This window comes from Pithys albifrons, chromosome 6, assembly GCF_047495875.1.
Source record: "Pithys albifrons albifrons isolate INPA30051 chromosome 6, PitAlb_v1, whole genome shotgun sequence".
Classification (NCBI taxonomy): Eukaryota; Metazoa; Chordata; class Aves; order Passeriformes; family Thamnophilidae; genus Pithys; species Pithys albifrons.
This window is the reverse complement of record NC_092463.1, coordinates 35,146,891-35,173,910: the sequence shown is the minus strand read 5'-3', so window position 1 is coordinate 35,173,910 and position 27,020 is coordinate 35,146,891. Positions and strand designations below refer to the sequence as shown.

The following is a 27,020-nucleotide window of genomic DNA, read 5'->3' as shown; positions in this document are numbered from 1 at the left end:
AAAGAGCACTGGATCAGTTGATGCCAGTTTAAAGACTTCCCAGTTCTGCCAAGGATAGATTCTTAGTCTGGTTTCTTTTTGGTACTCTGGCAGGCCTTTGCACTCCTTCATAGCAAAATATGTAAATTGTAGGGATATCAATGTCCAGAGTAAACTGATCCTGTACAAATGGGTATTCATCCTGAATTCCCTTGACTTCTCTTTATCTGTGAACAAATCTATCCTGGAAGGGAAGAGCCTCACTATGCACTGTTGAAAATCTCAGTGAATACATAATTACTGGCATTCTCCTGGGCTTTTTTTGTACTGCTTGTCATGGTAGTATCTGATTATGTTGCATGCATTAACTAGGCATCTGTAAAATGACTGCTGATTATCCCATTCACACATGCAAAACACTTTTCTATTAGCAGTTTTATCTACTTGGAACAAAACTTGATTAATTTCTGTTGGGGAAAGAATTAGATGTTTTTGCCAAAGTTTATTGCAAAAGGCCAACCTGGTATAGACAGCTGGCACAGAATTTTTTTCTCTGAGCTTGTTAGCGTGGTAAAACTAAAGCATGACTGAAATCAGATATTTTATAAGCAGAACAGTAGGGCATTGTTGTGGATAAACTACATAATGGCTCTGCTTACGGTAAGGCATTGTTCGTCCTATTAACCATTGATCCAGAGCGAGGAGGTAGTGGTTGTCCATGAAAAGCCATAATCACATTGCTCCCAAACCTGTGAGTAAAACTGAGAAAAGTGAGGAGATCCAACCAATATTTTTGCTATGGATTACCAGTTTCTCAGGGATATTGGTGGATCTTCTTTAGAGCCTTTAGTTTTTCCTTCTCACACCAGGAAAACTGAGGGAGAGCTAGATGGACAGCACAGTCAAGACTGTTGCTATTGGCGAAATCATTACTCTTCAAAAGTAGCTGTCGGCAAAACTCTTCTTCATCTTTCTCCATTAAAACTGCTGCTGTGTCTTCAGAGGATGTTGGATGCTTTCTTGTCCTCATAACTGTTCCCTAAAGGGAGTAGTGCAGCTCTGCTTTTCATCGTCATGCATTCAGCTACTTGCCTGCTGATCGGGTGTGACTGACTATGCAGCTGGATGAGATGTTACTCTACACCACTGGCACTAGCACCTCTAGTTTCCTGGGAAACGATTGCCTTCATTAGTGCTAAGATTGTATTGTAGGCAACAAACTATTCTTACTGTTGGTGAATAAGCATCCCCCATTACATAAAAACAGAGCCCTGCAATTTGGGAGAAATTATTACACAATAAATTACTGAAATGATGGATAATTTGCAGTCTGAGAGCTTTTAGGTTCTGGATCGGTGAAGTAAATGCAGAAGAAACACATTTGTAAAGGGAAAGCAAAAATCCCACCTCTTGCAATACTTGTAAGTATGGATCTGAGGAGTAAAAATTAGTAAAAACAATCTGCAACTTGCAGATGTTCTGGGTATTTGAGCTACTGTTCAATTTCAAATGCTTATAATAGTTTATGAGTTCAAAGACTTACGTATTTCTTCTTTAATTTTCTGTTACAGATCTGGAGTCCCTACAAGCAGCCTGACTGCACAGGGGACCTGGATGGTAGAATTGAGGATGATTCACGTTGCCTCTACACTCATGAAGAGTACATCAGTCTTGTGTTGAACAGTGGTAGTGGTTTGTCCCATGATTATGCCAACCAGTCAGTCCAGGAGGACCCACGGATGATGGCCTTTTTTGACTCTCTTGTGCGCCGGGAGATCGAGGGCTGGAGTTCTGATTCAGACAGTGATCTCAGTGAGAGCACAATCCTGCAGCTCCGTGCAGGAGTAAGTGAACGCTCTGCTTACAGCGAGTCAGAGTCCTCCACCTCCTTGCATCACTCCCCACCACATGTGACTGAAGAGTCTGATGAAACTGCCTATAACTTGAGGGCCTTAAGATCGACTGCATCCCCTTCAGCCAGAGAAGATGTGGCTTCCCGTCAGCAGAGGCTCTCTGCACTGAGAAAGTATCAGGATAAACGCCTCCTGGCCCTTTCCAATGAGTCTGACTCTGATGACAATACCTGTGAGGCAGAACTAGATACAGACCTTTTCCCACGGCCGCCATCTCCGAGTCCTGAGAATGAATCCAGCAGTTCCAGCAGCAGCAGCAGCAGCACAGAAGATGAAGAAGAACTGAATGAAAGACGCACATCTATGAGGCAACGCAATGCACTGAGGCACCGGCAGAAGGTGCAAAAGGAGGAAAGGACTAATACTAACACAGAGAATGTAGCCCCCTACATAGGTGAGGACATATATGATTACCCCCAGATCAAAGTAGATGATCTTTCTTCTTCTCCAGCTTCTTCACCAGAAAGGAGTTCAGCCAACAAAGAAGTTCTTAAAGAAAGGACGTCTCCTTGTTCAGACAATGAATCAGTGGAGAGAAAGATTTACAAAGCTTACAAATGGCTTCATTATTCTTACATATCATATTCAGCTAGTAAAGATGGTGAATCCTCCAGAGGAGATGGCGAGAACGATGAAGGGAAACCAGGAACCAGTGGAAGGCACAGTGCAGTACGCTCGCTAACTAAGGAAGATGCTAGGAGCTTAAGTCCAGTAGGTCCTCCAAGTTCCTCATCTCTTTCTGCTGAAAGTCACAACAGAGAAACTTTAAAAGAATGTGGCATGATAGAAAATTCTAGTAATGGTCAAGCGCATGAGTGTGACAATCGGCGGGTGGAGAGTCAAGAAAACACATCTGAAGAGAATATCAGTGGAGCTATAGAGCATTCTTTTGAGACTAAAACGCTCAATGGAAAAGCTAACTGCAAAGGGCTAAATAGTTGTACTGAAGAACCTTGCATTCAGACTGCAGGACTTGTGGAACAGAAAAATAGTCAGAACTGTCAACCAGCATCAAGCCATCACTCACTGGTCCCTCCATTCTCTGCTGTCACCATCTGTAGCATGTCAGGTCACTGCTCCAGAAACCAGACTGATGACAGTGAGGAGAGGAGCCTCGACCCTTCCTGTGTTAACCACAATAACGGCCACTTGCATCTTCACCCTTCATGCTTCAACAATGGACAGAGTTTTGGAGAGCAGGAGACTGTGACACAAGGACTACAGATGCACTCAAATGCTGATAATGGCAACCTTGTACAGGTGGGTGTGACCTTGCACAAAGACTGCTGCCTGTCTGAAAAGGACTCCAACAGCTACAATATGAGCACAAGAGAGGATACTGCTGAGTTTCATCCTGCAGGCCGTGAGAGCACTCAATCTCTTGGAGGACTGAAAAGACACAGAGCGGAGTTGGAAGATGCAGATTCAGAGAGTTCATCCTTAGAAAAGAAGTTAAAAACATGATAAATGCAAATGTCTGTCGTAGTGTGCACTCTCTCAAAAAGAAAAGGAAAAAGGAAGTATTAAAGGCACATAGAGCTTGAGTCTGAAACATTGTGTTTGATTCTCCATTCCATTCTTCAAGTGGGTCTGTTTTAGATTGCCAGTGGTTCATGCTGTATAAAAATCCAACTTGCTCCTTAACGAGACTGAGTGTAGTGTACCTATACAAGGCTCTGTTTAAAGTAAATCCTTATTAAGATGGTTGACTGAATTATTCCTGTGTGAACATGTGTCATTTGTTCAGCCAGCCAACCAGGATGACTGCTGTAAGTTTTAATTGTTTTTCTAACGAAGTTTTCCACACTGACACTACACATTGCAGGCTGAAGAATGGAATTAGATCACTTTGGTAGTAGCTTGGGGGTGTGTTTCTAGTCAAGGAAAACATGGAAGAAGCCTTTCTGGGCCCTTTATTCTGCTTCAGAAACTAAAGAAATGCAACCATTAGGGAGAATATTTTCAGAACTGGCTGGTGTCTTTAAAGATGATACATCATAAAGCACTTGCTTCTGATACAGTTCAGTGACATTATTTTTATGCCAACAAAAAAAGCTATAGGAAATGAGCCTCTTTCCAAAATAAACTTTAGACCGTTCCTATGGTGATATTCAGTTTTGTTGTTTTTTAAAGACAAGAACTGAATAACACAGTGTCATCACTATATTGAAATGTGATTGTTTGGCAAGAGACAGAGATGCTGTAGGCCTAATTCTAACCAAGAGCTGTTAAAAATCAAGCATTGCATGCCTTTCTGTGATCTTAACATATAGAGATCAATTATTATCATCATGATCAAGAATATGGCTCTGAGTTCTGGTATGTATCTTGACTATGCCCTTCTCTTCCTCCATGTTCTTACATTTGGGAAGCAGTAGACCAAACAGAAAATAGCAGAAGTATGCATAATGTGACTGATTCATGTTAACAGTAACACTTGGTAAAGTCTGAAAACTGCTTTTTTAGCACTATTCTTAGCCCAAAGCTTAAAACAATTTGGGATTGGAGATCAGGATTGGTTTTCCACCACTGTGCTGTTAATATTTAAAATTGCAGATGGGTAGATGTATGCAACAGAGTTGTGCATGTAATGGAGAGCTTCAGAGAACTGTCCCCACATATGAGGGGACTGGGTCTCCAACTCTGGCAATGAGAACCTGGACAAGAGCATAGCTCTGGCTGCCATAGGCTTGAGTACCATTCAGGTGGACAGAGTTCTTTCTTGTCTGGGCACTGCTTCCAATGGAGTGTGTAGTGAGTCATCTCAGTTCTGGCATGCTGTAATTGGTGGAGTTGTGCTTGCTTCCCTAGCAACAGGTAAGAGGTGTCAGTGTGTGAAGGGAAAACAAACCACCTATAAAGGACATAAAAACTACATGTATGTGCCTTGCAGTACTGACAACAGAAAAAGAGGCTTCTTTTGACCCCAGTAATTTTGAAAGGCTTTCATGTCCAGTACTGAGAAAGGATTAGTTTATTTTAAGGAATAAGACATTTTTACTTTCGATACAAATCCAGCAGTACTCTGCTGTAGAGCACTGGTCCTAGAATAATTATTTCATATGTGCAGATCCCTGGTAGCTGGGGAAAGTAGAAAGATGCCCTGTTAAACCATGTTGACAGTAAGGGAGCATTTCAGAAGGGGTGCTGGAAGAGAAGGTGTGGAAGGGAGAGTGAACAACATGACCTGAAACATTGTCTTACAATTACTGTGTGCCATAGGCTGTCTGCCCCCACTGACTCTGCTTTGCCAAGTGAGAACTTGGACTGAGCATATGATGTAGTATTTAAGAAGAATGTAAGATGGCTGAAAGGCAAAGGTGTGTTGGCAAACACAAGCAAAAGTGGCAATAAGAGCAAACTCTGAAATATTGTTACCTTACTGAAAAATTAATTCTGTACTCGTATTTTACAACACTGCAATCAAGATCGCTATGGGACTGTTCTCCTTGGTTATATAAACATCTTATTGTAAATGCTGGGGGTTTTAGCCAAAATCTTGAGGTTGCTGAGTCAGAATTTTTTTGTGTGTTTTTTTTTAAATTCTTTACATTGGAAGATTTTCTCATCTATCACTTTTGGTGAATGAGCATCTCTCCTTTGACATTGTCATCTCTTCCCAGTGTTTTCTCAAATGGCTTGTGTCTCACTTTCTGGTCCTTTGGTTTGTTTTCAAAGCAGAATAAATGCTTCCAGATTTGGTGTTACAGAACCACTGAAGGTGAGGTTGGAATTGACCACAGGAGGTCATCCCATCCCATCCCATCTACTGGCACACTCCTGTTCTGGACAAAGAGTTGCTGTGGTTTCCCCAAAGACAGCCTCCCAAGCTGTCTGTATGCTTGTTATTATTTCTAGTTTCTGTCAAGCAGAAAGAGGAAGGCAGGCTGTGATCTTAACCTTTTGTTCACAGGAAATTTCAGCGCATACAAGAACTGCAGCTTCTGAAGCAGTGTGATCACCTTCTCACGTAGACAAGTGTTATCCACAGTAGGCAGCTCCATTGTCTGGTAAATTCCAGAAAAAAACAAGCAAGTAAGCAGCAGCACGTCTCCTGCAGGCAGCCAACAGTGAGAAGAGCTGCTCTGTGCAGGTTTGCTTTGTCATTTATCCTATGCATTGCTCTCTTCCACCTACACTGGATTGCACCCTGTGCTATGGGCCAGCAAGTTCCGTGTGAGTGTTGCTGTGTGCTTGGGATTGTCACTCCTTATTTCTGGGAAAAGAGTAAGCTGTTCAGTGGAAAATGTTACAAGTTTATATGAAGAGATTTCACCCTTTCTAATAATCTGCCATTTACTTAGAAGCAGAAAGGTTGTGTAAATATTGAACTACCCTGTTAGTCACTATTTACTTACCATGCAGCTTGTTATGGCAGGAAATTTACTGGGCCGCCTTGTACAGTTCATCTCCAGAAACCTTATTAGTGGGAAAGAAAAACTCTCCCTTAAGTCTCCCCAGAGCACCTCAGACAGAAATACTGATCTTTAAAGTAATTCTGTCTTATATTCCTACAATCTCACAAAGTGTATTTGCTTATTTCAGCTTTCTCTATTTAAAGTATTAATGTCAAGCCAACCTGTTTGTGAGAGAGAGAGAATATGAGATCTATCAACTAAAGTTCATCTGAGATTTTTCCACCTCTCAAGTCATCATCATATCAAAGCTGGCGAGTCTTCTCCAAGGTGAGTGGCTCAGTGGAGATATGATACTTAGCTGTTTAGAAGCAGCTTCCTCGCAGACAAATCACATCCAGAAAGATAAAGCTGCCTCGAGAAGAGAAGAGCAGAGCACAGGTTTTGACCATGGGCATATAATTTATTTGCAGTATGTTCTGAAATCCAGCCTGTCTCAGTTGGAGTAACAATTGGGAAGGATAACTTATTTCTGAACGTTTTCCTCTGCAATCCATTCACAGTGGATTTTTCCCCCCTAATATTCTTTTCATAATAGAAAAAGTGATTGAAACCTGGTCCTAATCTCTGTTTATAACCCATGTAATTTGGTAGCTAGAAAATCACTATTCCTCCAATATTTAAAGAAGATAAATGCAGTTAGGCCCACTTCTGAACTCTTGTACTTTCCTGTGTTGTCACATCCTAGTAAGCACATCTCTTGCTTACTGTGGCCATCATAAGTTGATGTGGCCTGATATTACTAAAGTCTTGGGCTGCATTCATTTGCAGTTAATTTATTTTGCTGTTTGCAGACAATAACAACACAGTATTGTTGTTATTACCTCATTGAGTTAAAATGCTCCATGTTAGTGAGTTTTCATCTCCTGTTTGCAGGCACTGCTACTGACAGAGGTACCCTTTACACCTGATGCTTTCTGTCATTTTCACCCACTCAGATTCTCTGAGTGTCTTTGTCAGACCTGGGAAGCTCAGTGCTGTGCTGCAGGGTCAGCAGAGTGCCAGAGTAGTGCAAATAGCTGCAACAGCTGAATTACTATGTGCACATGCATAGAGTTCTTGAGGAATTCTTTAATTAAGCTGATTCTAGCACATACATAATTTATAAAATGTATCAGTGAACTGCTGCAGCTGTGTTGGGCTCCACTAATTAGCCCAGCTAATGATACACTGTTACGACCAAGATCTCTGTTTTAAGCATCTGAGAAAAAGGCAATTCTTTGGGGAGAAAAAAAGAAAAAACACGAACCAAGACTAACACCTCACACCAAGTATGCACACAAAAAACCCCACAATGGTTATGACAGGCTCTAGGTTTGCTGAAGTTTTCTTCAGTGGTTATGCAGGTCAAAAACAGAAAGATCCCAGATGTGGTGTGTTCTGTGGTCACAGGAAATAAGCAGTCTGGATTTGATGTTTGTACTTTGCCCGATTCAAGTAAAGGACGTGAACTTGGGCCTCCTGCTGTTCACTTGAGCATCCTAAGCATCAGCCTATTGCATTATTCAGGAGTGGGGTTTGATTTTTTGTCTGAAATGCAAAGGGAAAAGGAAATGGAAACAGTTCTACAAATACCTGGAGCAATGTCTTGAGCTCAGCTCTGTCGGTTTATGGTTTGCTAAGAAAATGCTAGAGAATTCTTTCTCCTGTCTCTGCCTTGTGTGATCTGTGTTCCAGAGAGCAAGAGGGAGATGTTGAGCCATTCTTGTATGCCTGCCATTTGTCTTAAATATGTTAGAATGGTCCTTTCCAAATTGGGCAGAGTGGATATGATTTTTTTAAATTATTTTTTTCCTGTAGACACATAATGCCTACCTCCTGAGAGTGTGCTCAGTCTAGTCAGCTGCTCATTCTGGCATGTGGCTGGCAGGTTCAGCTTTACTGGGGTCACCCTTTGTCCAGGTAATGTAGATGAGCATTGCGGCGGTCAGAGGAGGCAGAGACAACTCAGGCTGCAGTGTAATCAGAAAGCTCACCAAAGGCAAAGGACTTTATTTTTAGTAACAGCTTCACTTTTATCCACTCCTGTACACAACATGCCAGCACACCATTGGGCAGGAGTTCACCTAACATACATGGAAAGATTCTACTGGTTACAAGACATCTACATTCTACAGATGGCTCTCTAGTCCTTAAGGATGCATTCATCAATCACCTCAGACCTTAAGAGATCCACACACACACTGTCACCCACACACAGCTTCTCCATCTCATGAATATTTTCCTGTTCGGTTCTAGTCATGTGTGTCTGTCAGCAGCTCTGGAGTTGCTGTGCAGGCGTAGGTTGGCACAGTTTCTGCTTCCAGAGCCGGTTGGACTTGCAGCCTTGCAGAAGTTGCTGTTTGCACGCTGGCTGTTTAGATGTATGTGGTGCAAATGAGTGAAAACATTTTGTATGTTCCTATAAACAGGCAAAAAACCAAATGAATTTGAATTTTTGAAAGGTGACCAGGTCCCTCACAGCCAAACAATGCCTCTGGCTATATGTCTAGCACTTTTGTGATTGAATGCTATAGGAGTTGCTGGTTTCCAGGTGTAACGTGGTCCTGGGACCACATTACTATGAGCCGGTGGTCTGCAGCATTTTACTTCACAAACCATGACTTCTTATTAGCAGCATTAACGTCTGAAAGCACCAGCTCCTACATACTTAAGAGGGTTTGCATTCTGGCCATTTCAAAATGATCAAACCATATGACCTTTGGGAAAGTCTTGTGTGTCAGTGTCCTGCTTCCAGAACAAAGACTGAAACAAAACTTGCTTCAAGGGAAACCTGATTCATATTTGCAGAGAGCTTTGGCTTTAGCTCAACGTTTAAGGTTAAATACTCGTGAGATACATTTTGAACTCTTAAATGCGTGGATAGCAGAAAAGGAAACAGCATGCACTTCAGAACTGAATTCTGTCAGGGAAGGGGAAAGGCGCTGTAATATATTTAGAACCAAACAAACAAACCCCTCATACAATAAATACCAGTTAGGTTCTGAATGGAAGTTCATCACCTGCTTCAAAGTCTGGCTTCTCAAAGCTTCAGCAATATGCTAACAGAATTGACTTTCACACTTGAGCTTGGACAGCTGAAAGTTACTGTTCTGAAGAAGCAAGAACCTACAGCCAGGCCTCACATCACTCTCTGAATGGGCTGGCCACTGGTATGTTACCCAGTTGGGATAACTTCTTCCATCTTCCATGGTTGCCAGCAGCAAAGCTGTCCCTGACTCTACCCAGCTGATTCTGTCTCTTTTTCTCTACAGCTGTCTGTCTGTCTGTCTGTCTGTATTAGCTTCATATTGCCTTGGACATGCTGGAGAAAGATCTCTAGAGGAAGGTACTCTGGGTTAAGTTCATGTCTGCCTTTGGATCTCGGAGGGAAGTTCTGGGGCTGTGTTTCAGGGTGATCTTTATGCACAACCTATTATAATGATGAAATAAACCAAGGATCCTTGCAGAAGAAACAGAGCCTTCTCTGACTTTCCCCCTTCCTGAGATTTCTGTGTCTCCTCAAGAAGTCATGTACATTTTCCCTCTCTCTAGGACCTCGAGAGACTTCCGGTATTGGATGGCTAGAAAGCAAAAATGAAACTTCTTATTTCAGGAAGTCTCATGGCTCTGCTTCACTGACATTTCCAGTATATTATGGCCAGATCTGGCATTCCCTGTCTTGGAATTACATCCTCAAATACAATTATTTCCAAAGCATGAGCAAAGTCTACTTGCCACCTGTCTAAGCTTTAGAGGGAGAGAAAGGAAAGATGATCTAGTCTTCAACAATCTTAGAATGAAAGGATGTACATGCTTCTGGCTGGTTCTAAGCCAGCTATTCCCAAAATTTGTCTTTCACACATGCCAACTCTGCCATGCAATGCACTTATGTGCATGCAGGAACAACAACAGCAGCAGTCCAGCATTTCCTTTAATTCAGGGACTGAGAGTGATTCATTATGTCCAATGGAGCAGATCTCTAGTCTTTCCATAAAGAAGCTTTTTTTAACTTGTACATGTTTCTGACGATGTGGGAGATCTATTTTTAATCTGGGAAAGTCTGTAGCAATGTTTTGAATTCCTAAATGACTGACTGACTGAGGATCTATCTGAGGAAAATGGGAAGCAATTTGCAGCCTTACATGGAGACTGTTATGTACTTGCACATACCTCTAAAGTCAAAATCTTACATGTTTGTCACCCAACATGAGGGCTATTCACCTTTCATCTCTCTTGTATTTGGCCAGAAAGTGTGAACTTTCTCCCTCGCTTCACTAATGATATAGATGCAAAAGGTACAGATCTTTTATGGCCCATCTTCACAGCAGTTCATGAACATGCTGGAACAGTAGATCGTCTTTCTAGAGACACACATATTATAGCAGGTAGCAGGAGAAAGGGCTTGTTAATGACTTCGCTATGCTCTTAAGTTGAAAATCTGCACCAACATTGGAAGGCTTCAGTCTGAGTGACAAATCAGTGAGGTTTCCTGCTGCTGGGCCTGAAGAACCTTTGATGTTTCTCCAATTTTATTCTGTAGTCTCTAAAGCCAGTGTTTGTTTCCAGCACACGGCAAGCCTACTTTAGTCTTACTCTTGCCAGATGAAAATTATTACGGAACATAAAGTCAGTGTATTGCTTAGCTGATTACATTTCTGAAGTTTAAACCAGCTGGTCAACTATACAGTTACACTGCCTAAAGGGAAGGATTTAATCTGTCTACAGCTGGGGAAGAAAAAAACTCAAACCAACTAAAATAAAACCCAACCCCTCGCCCAAAAATTTTAAACTACAAAGTCTGAGCAAACAGTAGACTGATGGTTGCATGAGCAGGTGAGATCTGCTAGTATGAAACTGCTGCAGCAGGGAAACCTCTTTTCCAGGACAGAGGAAGCCAGTCCTGCACTGCTGGACTTCCTTTTGGGAACCAGTTCAACTTCCAAAGCCGGTAGAAAGCTGACAGGTTTCTCCTGGGTTAATGTACTTGTTGACTCACAAGAAAAATGCCAGAAGGAGCAACAGGAGTGTTTAGTGGGAGCCAGACTTGAAGGGAAGTGCTCTGATTCCTGTCTTCGCTGGTAAGAGAGGAAGCTCTTAGAATGATGGAATGGTTTGGGTTCAAAGGAACCTTAGAGATCAAGTTCCAACCCCCCTTGCCATAGGCAGGAACATCTTCCTCTAGGACCAGGTTGCACAAAACCCCACCCAGCCTGGCCTTGAACAATTCCAGGGATGAGGCAGCCATAGCTTCTCTTGGCAATTTATTCTAGTGCCTCATAACCATTACAATAAAGATTTTCTTCCTAATATCTAATCCAAACCTACTCTCTTTCAGTTGGAATCCAATCCACCTTGTCCTATCACTGCATGACCTTGTAAAATGTCCCTCTCCAGATTTCCTGTAGTCCCCTTTAGGTACTGGAAACCTGCAATAAGGTCTCCCCAAAAACTTCTCCAGGCTGAACAACCTCAGGTCTGAGAGAGTTTCAGCCCTTCCTCAGGGGAGATGTTCTCCATCCTTCTGACTTCCAGCATGTCCACATTCTTCTTATGTTGGGGGCCCTGGAGCTGGACTCTGTACTCCAGGTGGTGTCACAAGAGCAGAGTAGTGGGGGATAGTCACCTCCCTCAATCTCCTGGTAACAGTCTGGTTACTCTTCCACAGAAGCATTGCCCTGTGGAGGAGTGATACACTGAGGAAGGCGGAGCAGGGAGCCACTAGGACTCCAGTTCTCTTCCTCGACAATGCCATTTGTTATGGCACCCTTGCTTTTGGTTTCAGGACATGAAAACCCCATTTCACTGTTGCTGGTAGCAGCATGTAATGGAGCTGACAAGGTAGTTTTGCATTCTTTTCCTCCAGCCCTGATTTAAAACAGTTTTAGGATGCTGCCCTAAAAAGTCCAAATGCCGCACCAAGAGAGCTGGTTACTGGTGGTTTACAAATGAGCCTGGGTTCCAGGACAGTAAGTGCAGTAATAAAATACATAGCAAACAGTGAAAAGGGGAAGTTCACTGCAATAAGTAGGAATTAGAAATGAGGAAATGTGGGCAAGCAATGAGGGAAACAGAGGTCCTAAGGATAAAAAATGGAACACAGGGCAAGTGAGTTCAGTTAAATCCAGATCAGAAGAAACGTGTTGTTTTCCCAAGATGAGCTGCAAGTGCACTTCATCTGCAGTAGCACAGGGTGGGCAGCAGTGCAGCAGAACCCTGAGATGATCTGCCCCCACCTCAGGAAAGCCAGTGAGAAAAGCTGCAGCCCATGCTGGATGTCTTCAAACCACCGAGAGTGGATAATTCACACTCGGGAATTTTCAGCTAACCACACAGAGAGATCTGTGAACTGCTAATATAGTGTGTGCGTGGGGGGTATTAATAAGCCTTGATGCTCAGGAAAACTCTGGGGGACTGGAAAGCAGCTGTGGAAACAGGATGACCTGATTCCAGTCCTACTGGCTTGCTTTCAATGCCAACAGAATGACAGAAGACTTGATATGAGATGAGCTAAAAAAGAAGGAAGAAAATATCATCATGTCTAATTAAATAGAGCAAACTGATAGAGAAGGGCATAGAAAGCGGAGTGTATTGCGCTAAGCATGTTTTCAAGCTTAACTAACAAATGCAGAAGTTACAGTAATGGTTGGGCTGCTGGGAAGGAGTTTTCAGTGTTCAAAGGTCCTACCATTGTCTGTTAAACCAGAACAATATGCATTCAGTGTATTCAGCATTAACCAACATTAACCCCAAGCAGCAAATCATTAGAGACACTTCTAGTGGACAGCACAGCACGAAATAGGTACTGCAACAGGTATTATCTTTATTAATAGCTGGGCAACCCCCACACAAGGATAACTATGTACTTTGCGGCCTGTAGTACAAGCAGGAAGGATAGACAGTGAGAACGACATGGCTCTGCAGTGTGTTGTGCCAAGGACCCCACCCCAGATCAGGCCCCTATAAACCTGGGACACTTGTGTATGGGAAGAAAACAGCCAGAAAAGCAGGAAATTTTATGGTTGAGAGCTATAAAACAGACAAGACGACAATGTTACCTTTCATAACATCTTTTAGGATAATTAAATGAAAGCAGACTCCAAGCAGTCCCAACCCCTCATGTGTTCGATTGCTGTGCTGTAGATTGCCTTGTCTTGCCAAAGCACAAGTCAAAGCTGGGGATTTCTCGCAGAAGTTTGCTTGCACTGCCATATCTGGGTGGCTGTGTGATGCCAACTCTTCTGCAGATGTACTATGGAGATGTGAGCAGTACAGATGTTTGTCCCTGTAAATCTTGTACTGGACAGCCCCATTTCCTGCTGGTGCTGTGCATAATGCTCTGCAGAGGGAAACCTGCAGCTGCCTGATGTACTGCTGAGGCAAGCTGAGACAGGAACTCCTGAAAAACCATTTCAAATGTCACTTCAGGTTACCAGTCTGCATGCATCCATCAGAAGCTACGTTAAGCCCCCATATGCCATTCATACGCCATTTAAGTACTACAGCTGACTGATCCAGTTGCCTGGACCCTGCCAGACAGCAACAAGAGTCTCCCCAGTGCTGAATGATGACCAGAGAAGGAGATGGGAAATAAGTGCAAATGTGATTGTAACATCATTGTGCCCTGTCTCCAAGGGGCTGTTTGGAACACTGTGCTGAGACCATGTAATTTCACAGACTCTCAGAATATGCTGAGTTGAAAGAAACCCACAAGGATCATTGAGTCCAACTGCTGACCCTGCATGGGACCATTCCCAAGAGTCACACCATGTTCCTGAGAGTATCGTCCAAATACTTGAACTCTGTCAGGCTTGGTGCTGTGACCACTGCCCTGGGGAGCCTGTTCCAGCACCTAACCACCCTGTGGGTGAACAATCTTTTTCTAATATCCAGCCTAAACCTCCCCTGACACAACTTTAGGCCTGTCCCTCGGATGTTGTCACTGGCCACCACACAGAAGAGATCAGTGTGTACACCTCCTCTTCCCCTCATGGGGAAGTTGTAACTGCAGTGAGGTGTCCCCTCAGTCTCTTCTTCGCTAGGCTGAACAGACCAAGTGACCTCAACCACTCCTTTCATGGCTTTCCCTCAAGGCCCTCCACCACCTTGTTGCCCTCCTTTGGACTCTCTGTAACAGCTTAATGTCTTTCCTATATTGCAGTGCCCAAAACTGCACACAACATTCAAGGTGAGGCCACACCAGTGTAGAGCAGAGTGGGACAATCCCATCCCTTGACCGGCTGGCGATGCTGTGCCTGATGCCCCCCAGGACACGGCTGGCCCTCCTGGCTGCCAGGGCACTGCTGGCTCGTATGCAACTTGCCACTGACCAGGACTCCCAGATCCCTTTCCATGGCACTGCTTTCCAGCACCTCATTCCTCAGGCTGTACTTCTTGTTAGTCTAAACTTTAACTGATGTTTTCAAGTCTACAAACATAGGCAGTTCTCTGAAAAATAATCATAAGGACATCCGATTCTGTATGGCAACAGAGGGAGAAAGGATGGGATATCCAGATATTTTTATTTCAGAGTCTGTTCTGTGCTATACTTCTGCAGTAACATTCAAACGCTTTGAGAAATAGTAAACTAATTTACTAAACATTTGTGCTGTTTTTCACTAAGTTTGTTATTGGCTCATCTATGAAAAGTAGCAGCTTGAGGATTTTTCTCCAGAAACTTGGATTTTGTTTAAGGTAGTACCTGATTACCTTCAACAAACTCAACTGATTTAAGTTCCCTTCTTATGAAAAGTGTGATGTCAGAGAATTCATCACTGCATAAGTAGAGGAAGGGGCTGAATTAATGTTAGTGAGAGACCTAAGAATATTCCTGGCAACATTTTATTACTTTAACTCAAAGAATTGACTCTGGCACTTGGCTTTTTCTCCTTTGCTCTGTAACATTTCCCAGTGGACTGCTCTGTGATGAATAATATCTCAGTTGTTCTTCTTTACTTAAATAAATCTAATGATGTTTTTTCCATGCAGGAAATGGAATCAAATTATAGGTATCACTCATTCGTCCTTTTATAACTCATGTAATATTAGCAAGACAATGTTCTGCTGGTGAAGAAAGCAATATGCTTGGCCCTGAGCATTCAGTGGAAGGTGGAAAAATCTGATCAAATTACTCAGCTACTTAAAGAGGTAATTTTTAGATTATTTTGCTGATTATCCATTCATTACCTTGTTCTGATTGGGTTGTTCCTAGCCATGGAAAATCACAGTGGTGGAGGGGGATGTGTCTAGTGTTGAGCATGAGGATGCCACCAAGGCAGCAGGCTGGGATAACCAGTCAAAATAAGTACTTGGTAGTCTCATACGTATCTTGAATTCTTCTGTAGGGTTTAAAGCATGTCATCACATACATCTTGAATTATACATGAATAGCTGATTGGATGTAGCATATCTATGTAATCACAGTGTTATCCACCCACCTAAGAGCTGTAAGCTCCACCAGATGGAAAACATCTGCTCCTGCACAGCCCATCTGCAGTCTGTGTCTTCCTCCTGTGTCAGAGATCCCAGTTGCCTCCACCCCAGAAAGCAGGGGAAAGACTCAGGTATGAGCATCCAACAGGGGAGAAAGTGTTTCCATCCCTCCAGCCTGCCCCAGCCAGCCTGTCCCAGTGTTTAGTAACATGCTGGCCCTGAGGGGCAGGCAGCACCTGCAGAGCATCAAGGTGCTGCAGCATGGTGGGTCTTGGACCACTGTGGTCACATGTAGCTGGCAAGGATGGTTCCTGACTCCTCCATCCTAAGGGTCTGGCCAAGGCCTGCTGAGAAGCTGCTGCTTGTGCTTTTATGCAGCTGTGGTAGTAGAAGGGACAGAGATGTGGATCACCAGCATGGTGAATTGTTGCAGGATGGGTGCAACAACACTGGCCTCTGTGCCATGCTGGATGAGCAGTGATGGTCCTCTCCATCTGTTGGGCAGGCAGGACTGGAGATCCTGCCCCCAACACCTGCATTGGCATTTGGGCAGGTGCTGACCATTTCACCCCAGGCACTTTGCAGCCTGTGGGCCACGGTGCCATTGGCCACAGCCAGTGGGGAGGTATTGGGCTCTGTGCTCACACAGACTCAGGAAATAAATCATCACTGGCCAAGGGTTGAGCCTGCTCTCTTTAGAACTGGTAAAGCCAGGCAGGGATGGTCCTTGTCTCATGGCAGTGGATTCTGGGCAACAAATGTGGGCACGGTGTAAGCCCTTTTCCTCACCTATCTGCAGTGGACACAGTAAAAAAATACCAAATAGAGATCTCCTCTACCTTTATTCCTTGTGAAGAGCTGCTAGCAAGTCCATAAAGTGTACGTTCAGGACTACAGCTGCCCAACCTGCCTGCAGGGCTGCTGCCCTCAGCCATGCAGACTGACCCAAGCTCCCCACGTGTGCTCAGACAGAACATGTTGCCAGCAGACAGGCTCAGCACCCCCTTCCCGAGCAGAGGGCTCTTCCTTAGTAGTCCCCAGCCCTGGGGAACTGACCTAGTCTGACCCCAGTTCTCTGTTTATTTCAAATTTTATAGCTTTAGAAAAATTCCTGTCTGATGATCTACTTACACCCCAGTGCTGTGTAGTAACATTCCACCAGCACTAAGCAATATTTCATTCAGGGACTAAATTTGCTGTCTGAGCTCAGAAGCTCTTCACCATTGTGGGAGCAGATCTCTCAAAATCTCTCTCAAATATTTATGTTTTGCTTCATGTCCAGAAAACTTGCAATCTGGACTTTTTTTGGACTAGAGAACTGTGAAAATCACTGCCTGTTTCTCTGGGTCTTTTCCACACAGGGTTAAACTCTCTACCCATGTCCCTAGGAGCTCTGAAAAGTCTGGATGATGGTGATGAAGACAAAGAGTTAAGGCTTACTGAGCAAAGATATGCAGGGAAACCAGTTGAAGGTAATTCTATAGATCTGCTAAGTAAAGGGAGGGACTGGGGCCCTGGGGCACTCCAGAGCCAGGTCCTGTGGTTGTTCCCATCTCTGACTGGTTATGCAGGTACTTTGGTGTCTCACCTCAGCCTCTGCTGGACAAATGTCTACAGTGCTGGGTTAAGAAGGATCTTGCCTTTAATAGGAGGATCAAAAAAGAAAAGTCTGAGACTGGTAACCTTGGCAAGAAGATTGAACACAACATAGGTTATGGTAGCTTGAGCTTCAGAGCTTATGAGATTCAGGAAACCTCACAAAAGGCCAAGAATGACTTATGGCATGTGACAGTCTCATGTCTGCCTGACTACAGGATTCTCCACTTCCCTATGAACTGCCTTAGTGGGGCTGCTGCTACACAAGGTAGACCTCAGGCTTCAATCAACATGGCAATCCCCTTGCCCCTTCTGCTATTTGTTTCCTACAACCCTCCTACCTCCCTGGCTGTCAGCCCTGTCAAGGAGAACAGTCTGGATAGTCTGTAATTACAAAGCACCCATTCCCTGGCTGCTGGTCCTCCCCCTCTGCCATCATGACTCCTTGGTGAGCTGATATGAATGAAGTCTGAACTTGAGCAGCTTCCTCCCTAAATGGAAAAAATTGTTCTCCACAACCAGCCCTGATACCTCTTGTCAGCAGCAATTTCAAATTCACCAGGTAACACCAATAAAAAGCCCCAGGTCTGAAGTGCAGCCCTGTTTCATATGGTCTAGTGCAGGGACAAGTGCCTGGGGATGGACCTGTGGCTGGAGGAGGGCAGCATGTGCCCCCATGGGGTATGTAAGTGGATGCTGCTCCCACAGCCTCCCTGTAGGAAGACAGGCAGCCACACACCCCTGTGCAGCCTGAGCTCTGGCCATGGACGAGCTGCCAGCTGGTTTCTCAGCCTCCCACAGTCGAAAGGGCATGAGGTAACCACTGATGATCTCTGTGACCTATGCCCGAAAACTTTTTCCCTGTCTCATGTTGCCTCCTAATAGAATTTGAGTGGTCAATACTGGGTAATGTGCATGGGGTGACAGCATTTTAAAACGAGTGCTGAAAACTCTTTTGTGGAGAATTTCCAGCCCACTTATTGCTCCAGGTGGGAGAAGCCTGGAGGAAAGCCACATGCATGCAACAGTCTAGACATGTTTGATTTCTTTTTGGAATTAAAGAACAGAAGTCCCATAATACCCTTCTTTTTCTTCTTTCTTTTTTTAAACATTCATACAAGTAGCCAATATAAACAATTCTCTCACTGCCCTGAAATTTGGAGTTGTTCACAGGATGAAGCAGTGACCTACTGAACCTCTGTGAAGAGTAATATTAGCCTCTGTCTGGTCTGCTGCCTTCTTGGCTTGGTGTGCAGCCCAGCTGCCCCAAGGACCTGCACAGGCGCTCTGGCGTGATATGTCTCCAGGGTGCTTTTGAGGCTGCTGCTCCCATAAAAGGAGAGGAGATGCACAACGAGGCTGCTGAACCCAAGGACTCCCTATACTTAGACACTAAACAAACTGGCTGTTCTCAGATACAGCAGGCTCCCCAGATTTGCTTCAATCCACCCGGAGGGCTAAGCTACCAAGGACTTATCCTGGGATCAGTGACTGGCATTAGATCCCGTGTGTTGAACACGGAGAACGTTTTTTCCATCACACCTGAGAGCTGCTGCTCAAGATGGGTTTTGAAGTGGCTCCAAACATGAGTTCATGACAGCAAGCCTCGAGGCGGACTCGCTGGCAGATGACTGCTGCTTAAACTGAGTGACTTCAGAGGTTGCCAGTGCCCTCACGGCAGACTGCCTTTCATGCACAAATGATGGAGTGTCTTGTCACAAAATGAAATATTAGGATAAGTATCAGGGAGCCCAGATAATTATTGCACTTGTAGTAAACTGAGGATGAAGCTGGTGGTTCTTTTCACACTGGTTGTGGTGCTGTTCCTTTGGGCTTTCCTAAGCCTTCTGGCCACAATAGTGTTGCCTGGAGTTCTGCTTCTGTCTCATCTCCAGCTTGTTTTGTACAAATGGATTTTCCTGAGTTTTCTGTGCCTTTAAGTTTGGTTCTGCCTGCACACTCATGGTTATGATTGGATTGAAGAGTCACACAACAATAAACAGCATGGAGCTTGGCTTCAAGTGCAGTGAGGCTGACAGCTGCCCAGGTTGGACTCCTGAGCATGGTAGTACAAAATGGGCCAAAATCATATTGAGTGAAAAGATCTACTTAGGATTCAGCGTCCCTGACAGCACAAACAGCCAAGAATGAGCAGTTGCCACAGATATCATGGCTGAAAATTCTTCCAATATCTCTCTCTGCACTTCATTTCCTGCCTTGCTCTGGCAAAATTCCCCATTTCCATGGTGATGAATTATTTCTCTAAATAGTTCTCATTCAAGAACAATACCATGGGTCCTTCTCTGTTGTTGGTTTAAGTAAAAATAAACTACTCTTCTCCTGGCATCAGTCTTGGCTGGAGCAGTTGGAACTGGACACCAACCTCCAACCTCCCTGATCCCCTCCTCCAGAGATGACCCTTCTGCCTCCCTGCCACTCAGTGTAACTCTTGAGGACTGTCCTACTGTTCCTGACCTGTCCTACTAGGAAACCTCACACAAGTGGAGCTAGAAGGAAAACGCAGAGAGGAGGAGAGACCAGCTGAGCTGTTGCAGGACAGCACTGCACAGCCTGACATCTGCCCAGCGGTGGAAGAGGAGCCTGACACCCTTTTGAGCTTTCCTTGCCATAAGCAAGGAGGCTCGTGACCAATAGGGAGCCTCGTGAGAACAGCATGGCCTGTGATGAAACGCTCTGTAGTGCTGTAGTGCTTCCCTCATCATCACAACCTGGACGTACAAATGAGCTGCCAAAGAGGGAGCCTCTTCCCTCCTCCACAGTCCTTGGCTTCCAAAAGAGGTTTGTTTTTTTTCCTGTGAGTGGAGCAAGGACTTCTAACCTGAAAACTGGAAACAAAAAAAAGAGAAAGAAAATTAAAATACTGAACTGCATGTTTGGTAAATTATAAAGTGTCCATTTTATTGTGTAAAAGTCTGAACAGGCAGCCTGGTCTCCATACAACAGGGCCATTCAGTGTTTCTTGGGTCATTTGCTTCTTGCTTTGCATAAAGAGGGAGACAGAGCATCTGGTTTCTCTGCTTCATTTTAAATGCCAGTGCTTATTTTGTTAATACAATTCCAATTTTCTTCACATGTAGTAAAAAAGAAATTCTTTTACATAGAAGCACATTAATATGCTTGGGTTTTGTGCACCAGTAGCAGATGTACTCAAGAGCCTGAAGTTCAACCATCAGCAGGGAGAACAGACCTTGGAGAAGTGATTTCCCATCTATGAAAGCAGTTCCTGAATCACTGCAGAAATTTTTTGACCTGTTCCATTAAGTGCAGCCAGTACTGGCTTATGCTGAGAAAGGGACAAAAATCTGTTTATAAAAAATAGAAGTATATAGTACAACCTTCCGAATGTGTTTTGCTCTGGCTCACAAAACAGCATCCCAGGAATGCCAGGTTGCTGGCTAATCCAGAAGGGCAGGTACCAGGTACCTTTCTTTCTGCAAGCAGTGGAACCCTGCCTTATAAGGTGGGAGAGCTCCATGTTCTGCTGTTATAAGATAGGAATGTGAGCTCCGCAAGGATTGCTTCACGTGAGCCCTTTATCTGAGAGATTGGTGATAAAACTCAAGAAGTTCACATGACACAAGAAGAATTTCTCCCTTATCTAGAGGAAGCCAGAGATGTACAAGTCAAAGGTATAACATCCAGGATGAGTTATGAGGAGGAAATGATGTAAAGGGGCCAGACATTTTGGAAATCTGTCTGCTTGCTTGTTTCCTATTTTGTGCTTTTGAAGGATTGTATTGACATCAATGCAACATTGGTTTTAGAAATGACTGACTGGAAGCTTGACTCTGATGCCTGTAGGACAAAATGACAAGATCCAAAATCCTTATGACCTCAAAGTGTGCCATCCCTATTTTTGTCCTCACTTTGACATTGAATTAGGAAAAAGTGAGGGAAGATTTTGAAACAAGCCTTTCAATCTATCAGTTATTTGTCATTTTCCTCATGCAATTTTTCCTGAAAGTTGAAGCCCCTATACTTCTTAAAATATAGTAGGGGAAGATGCTGTGTTACCAAAACAGCTATTTGCCTCTTACCAGACACCCACAAAATTTGCCTGGAAGAGATTTTTCAATCACTTAAACCTTAGTTTTTAAGATGGTTTGTTTCCTTTATAAGCAAAGAGGAAAATACTGCTTCTTGGTATAAAATGTAGGCATGCCAGGTGTTAAATTCCAGCTATTTCCTCCATAGCCTTTTCAAAACCTGGCTAGAAGTACCTTGCACAGTTGCAAGAAGCCTGTGCGGTCCTCAGCTTCTCTTGACATGTCACTTTACAGTGTCTCTCTGCATGTTCCCTGGTTAATTTTGCCATCAAAACCCTCTTGCTTCCATCCCTCATGCCACTGCTTCTTCATATTTCATATTTTATCTCTTTACAGCCTCTCCTTCTGCACATTTCCTTTTACGTGGTCTCAGTGCTTGGTAAAAATGCTGCTTACCCCACTGAGCACTGTGTGATGGAAAGCCAGACATCACATTCTCCCTTGCCTGGTCCATGGACTCCCAGAAATGCAGTTACAAGGCACGGGACTCCTTGTGAAACCAGAGGGCTGCGAGGGAAGGACAACACATTCACCCAGTTCCTAGGAAGTGCATGCTCAACACACTCTGGCCAGGAAGTCTTCAAAGCAAAACCCAGGTACCACAGGAAGAGGTCCCCAGCAGTATTGTAGTTGTGGTGCTGTGAGGCCATGCTATGGCATATACTGTCTTTCTGGCACGCTTTTTTAGCATAAGACCTTGTCCTTAACAAGCAGCTCAGAGCCTGCTTATGAAATAGGCCTGGATTATTTTTATTAAAGACAATGTGGCCACTAGAAGTACATAATTGGGCTGAGTGAAACTTTCTTTTTTCCAGAACAATAGCCATTGTTCTGGTGGAGCTGAGGACAGTTTGAGCTCTTACCAATTGCCATTTTCATATAAACCAGGGAAAAAAAGAAAACAGAACCTGACGCCGTAATTGGGCAGAGCTGCAGTGGTTTTTGCATTGCTAGTGTGACTAAAATGTGGTAAAAGCACAGTCCAGTCTTTCAAGCCTGCAGGTAGGATGAAAAAGAGTGTTAGTGGAAGACTGCTTTTTTTGGCCTGAGCACGCTTAAAAAAAAATGACCCTGCTCTGAGCCCATGGTTAGACATGCTGTTCTCTGGGGGTTGCTTCCAACCTGACTTTCCTGATGGTACTCAAGAATGACAGATTTCTACTGGTTTGCACAAAAATTTGTCCTGAGCTTTCACTGTCAGTAAACCAGAATGAGATTCAAGATCCTAGTACCATTTGGAATTACAAGCTCAGGACTTGATGTGGTTTTCTGGTTTTGGTTCTAAGCAAACCCCTGGTATCCCTGGGTATGGAACTCACCACTAGCCAATCCCCTGGCCCAGTGGTTCAGCCAGTGCCTCCCACCCAGCAGTGCATGTGCATGTCCTCCTTGAGGGCAACATCCTACAGTGGTAAGTAACTGTTTCCAAGACTCCCTGTTGGAGCTAGAAGGAATGAGAGATGTGTCTATAGCTATACATCAAAATACAAGATTGAAATTTTTGTAGTGGGATTAAGTATGGAGCGAATGCTGCTTCTGCTCTTCTAGGGAAGGTAGAAGGCAAATACTGGCCCTCTTCCTTCTTCAGAGCATCCTTCACAGGCTTATGTGAAAATAGAGACCTACATTGGGACCAGGCTGGTCTGAAGGTCATCTTGTGCCTAATAAAAGCAGATGGTGCCAATGTGAGAGAGTGCCAGCAGACACAGCACGGGGATGTGCCCAGGGGACATCACAGCCCCTTCTCTGAAACATCCACATCAACAGTGGCCCATGGAGGTCTAGTGGGCTCTGGATGCCTGTGCAGACAGAGATGGAGGAAACAGACTTGCTGACAGGAGGAACAAATTTGCTCCAACGAGACTGGTACTTCTGCTGAACCAGTCTGGAGAACAGCAGCAGGAATTTTTCAGCTGTTTGCACCCATCTCTTAATTTTTCCCACCAACACTCTGGCAGAGCTGAAGTCTATTGATGTTTAAGAAGCTCTTGGACCTGGTTTCTTCTCTCAGGGTGTTTTAGATGTATGCAATATGCTGTGACTGTGCTCCCAGAACCTGTTGGATGGGCTGGATTTCATAAATATGAATGCTAAGTTGCAGATAAATGAATAAAACAGATAAGCAGGTAGAAAAGAAAATACTCCTGTAAATCCAAGGTATGCCTCTTCTGTAGCTTTATTTGAGAATCAGGAAGAAGCCAAAGCTCAGTCCTGTTCAAGGTAATGGTAGTTTTGGTATTGTGCATACACAATTTGGACTGGGTCTGGACACTGTTTCTCTGTCTTTTTTAAATTGCTCTTGTCAGAATTACCACTGTTGTTGTGTGGAGGTTTTGGGGTTTTTTTTCCACTTGTGAAAGTTTTCATTACTTGACTGTAAAAGCTGTAATGCTAATGGGAGTCACTCCCAGAGACTGCCCAAGGGCTGGGGTGCAACTTCTCTGAGATGGGTCATGCTGCAAAATAATAAGGGTTAGGGGCCTCATTCCAAACCACTTGGCATCAGCGAAGATGTGCCATTGCTGCACTGCAAAAGAAGTGCCAAAGTCATCAGCCTTGGTCATGCCCCAGAAAAATCTGCATAGTTGGGCTGGGATTTGCCTCTTCTCTGGTGGCCATACAGGAGGGATTGGGCTTTCTTTCCCTGGGGCTATTTGAAAGTCTTAGGCAAACAAGGAGCCTGGCCTTGGAGAGGAAACTCAGCAATTCAGCTGACAAATGTCCAGAGACTATAAACCACAAAAACATGGAGAAAAGGGGGAGCCTTGTGCTCTACACGTGATTGTTCATGTGTAGGGATCTCGGATGCCAGTCACAAAGAGGCCAGACGGCTTCAAACAACCCCATGATATTTACATTTATTTTTAGCTTAAGCAATGTAATTTGTGGCTAATGTGATGGTTTAAGAAAACAGAATCAGAATGGAGTGAAGTTATTTATGTCTTTTAGCAAGACCCATACAGCCTGTTCCAGCAGCTCTACAGCCCCAGCCTAAGCCCCTGGGCAGAGAGGATGTGCTTGTAGATGCTGTGCTCAGCTCTACTATTAGCAGACACTATTTGAATATGGTTTAAAGGGGTATTCCAATAACATTAAGCTCATATATTCTCTGCTTTCCTCTAGTCTAGCTATGGTTATAAGCTGAACTTAGCACAAAGGAGACCTGGGTACCTTTCAAAATCCAAAGTGGATCCTTGCTTGAGTCAAGTGATGCAGTATTTATATTTATTTTTCTACAATGTCAGTTGTGTACTTTTTGCACTGTCTGTCATTCAAAGAATGGCTGTTTAGGGATTATGGGAGATGAAGGGGGATGTTTGGTTACTTTTTTGCCATAGCAGAAAATCATCCTTGAATGAAGAGCCTGGAAACATGATTAATCCCAAATCTGTGTGTTCTGGAAATTATGAGTATGTGGAACAGAGTCTGTGCACAGACTTATGACGAAAATGACTTCCCAGTTTTGTCAGCTAAGAATCACAGGACACCTCAACAAGGTGCTGTCAGGACAGGACTTAAACAGAACCTCCCAGCAAACACCCTTAATCAACCAAGTTAATATTTGTGTGGTGCTAGGGCTGAATTTAGCACTGCCTTGGCACAGGTTTGCAAAAGTGTAATTTGCATCTAAGTTTCTTTGTGTTCTTACTGAAATATTCACATGTTTTTGATTTCCATTATTCTTCAGAGTACCAGATACTTGATGTACCTGAGATACACTTGGGTGTGCTCGGATCTGAAAGAAACAGAGGGGTTAAAATATGTTTCATGAGCAGTGGGTGGAGGTGTATCCACAGAGAACTACAATTGCTTTTCTGAGAGCCGATTTCTGTAGCTGAGATGGCCGTGACCATTAGGACTGTGTGTATCAGTAGTTGTAATGATTTCTGGTAGGTAATAACATACTTCACTGTATTTCACAAACAAGTATTGTCAATTCATTTTACACAATTGGCAGCTCTCTTAATTTTTTTCACATTTTTCCCTTCAGAAACTACTTACTATTCAAAAAGGAACAAAACACCTTTACAACCAGACACGTAGACTACGCTGCAAGGGTTTTTGTTTTATGTGGGTGTTGCTATAGAGTAAGATTATAATCTAGGGCTCTTGCCCATGTGATATCTTGAGAATCATCTAAGTTCATCTCTAAAAGTGGAGGACATGGAATGGGACCTCACAAGAAATTGTCAGGATATTTCACAAAATCTCAGGATCTTGGCATTTCTGATTCCTCTCTGTTAGACTGCAGCACTCTGAACAGTGTGGCTCAAAGATGTCGGATGCCACAGGGTGTTCAGAAGAACAGGACAGTGACACACACACAACCCAAGAGCTGCTGAGTCTTATAGTAGGACTGAGCCACTTTCTTTTTCTTCATGGGCTTCTATTTTCGTCATTACTTTTCAAAGTCCTGAATGGATGATGTACTACATGAAAGATGCTCTTTTTAGCTCAAACTTCTGAGGGAGAGCAAAGAGCACCTATGGCTCTTCACCACAGCAGTACAAGGAAGCTTTCTGAGGCTCATGTTTCCTTAGCTCAGCCTCTCCAGCCATAAACATTTGGGTACAACCTACATAAGCTGCATAATGATTACTGTAAGAGAAAAATCTTTGATGCTTTTTTCTGCCCCAGGGTCTGTGCACTGCCATCAACTATGGGAATCTTTCTGCTGGCCAAGACTGTAACTCTATTTCCTAATACCTGCAACCTTGAATATCACAGGAGTTATTGCAGTAAAAATACCCTGTGAGGTGAAGTAATTAAAAAAAAAAAGTTAGAGATGAAATGATTGAGAGGGAGTCCAGCACACTGACCTTGTGGCTTGTTCTCATCATCTCTTTTTTCCCCAGATGGGGATGTCCTCAGTTCTTGTCCAATGACTTTGAGGCAATGGTGCCTATTTGGGGTCAGCTTCTCAGACCTGTGAGTATAAGATATACCCAGCTGCATATCACCAAAATGCTAAGATGGATGAGGAACCCATAGTAACAAACTCCTTGGGTGGAGAAATTACTTTGACCAAGTAGAAAAATGCTGGATACACAATAGCCACAGGGCCACCTCTGTGGGTGGGACTGACTCTGTTCTGAGGGACAGTCAGCTGCCACCTCTCTTTGTAAGGTTCATTCTTCAGGAAGATACGACTGCCATGGGGCAGCACATTGCTGTGAAGAGATGACATTTCAGCCTTTAGCTTTTACCTTTAGCCTTTCTCTGGCAATTTTCATGGAAATGGATTCCAACTTCTCTGCAGACCGAAAGAAAGCAGGTGTTTGCCATCCAGTGTGTTTTGAGCCAAAGCTTGGACAGTGACAGAGGAGGTATACTAGGCCCATGCCAAGGCTGCAACAACCTCTTCCCAAGTGTATTCAGCTGGCAGTAGATCCCACTACATCAGCGCCAAGGCCAGAACCCTTCTCCCTATGATGAGACTCCCACTTCACCCGCAAAGCTGCCAAGCTCTCCTACAGCACTGCTCTAACTAAATATGGAGGGTCAGAGACCTGCTGCATTGGGCCTCTGGTCCACTGGCAATAGAAGCACAAGATGCAGCTGTTCTTGTGTTTAAAACCCTTCATCTCAAAGCTATAGCAGCATGAATGGCTTCGAGTTTGCTGATGGTCATGGCAGGG

The 27,020-nt window shown here is 43.9% G+C and overlaps 1 protein-coding gene and 1 long non-coding RNA gene across 6 annotated transcripts in view; both read left to right on the top strand.

Annotated features, from left to right (window-relative positions):
• Positions 1 to 3,444, top strand: part of DCAF5 (DDB1 and CUL4 associated factor 5) — a 62,480-nt gene extending 59,036 nt beyond the window's left edge. For all 5 annotated transcript variants that reach the window (XM_071558165.1, XM_071558167.1, XM_071558169.1 and 2 more), the window contains exon 9: positions 1,551 to 3,444. In XM_071558165.1, the coding sequence (XP_071414266.1) occupies positions 1,551 to 3,356 (1,806 nt within the window). In that variant the 3' untranslated portion in view covers positions 3,357 to 3,444. The remainder of the gene's footprint in view (positions 1 to 1,550) is intronic.
• A 2,390-nt stretch (positions 3,445 to 5,834) lies between these two features.
• Positions 5,835 to 17,169, top strand: LOC139673665 (uncharacterized). The gene is made up of 4 exons (XR_011698174.1): positions 5,835 to 5,985; positions 6,438 to 6,577; positions 15,275 to 15,433; positions 17,080 to 17,169. It is a non-coding gene; the product is annotated as an uncharacterized lncRNA (long non-coding RNA).
• The last annotated feature ends 9,851 nt before the right edge of the window (positions 17,170 to 27,020 follow it).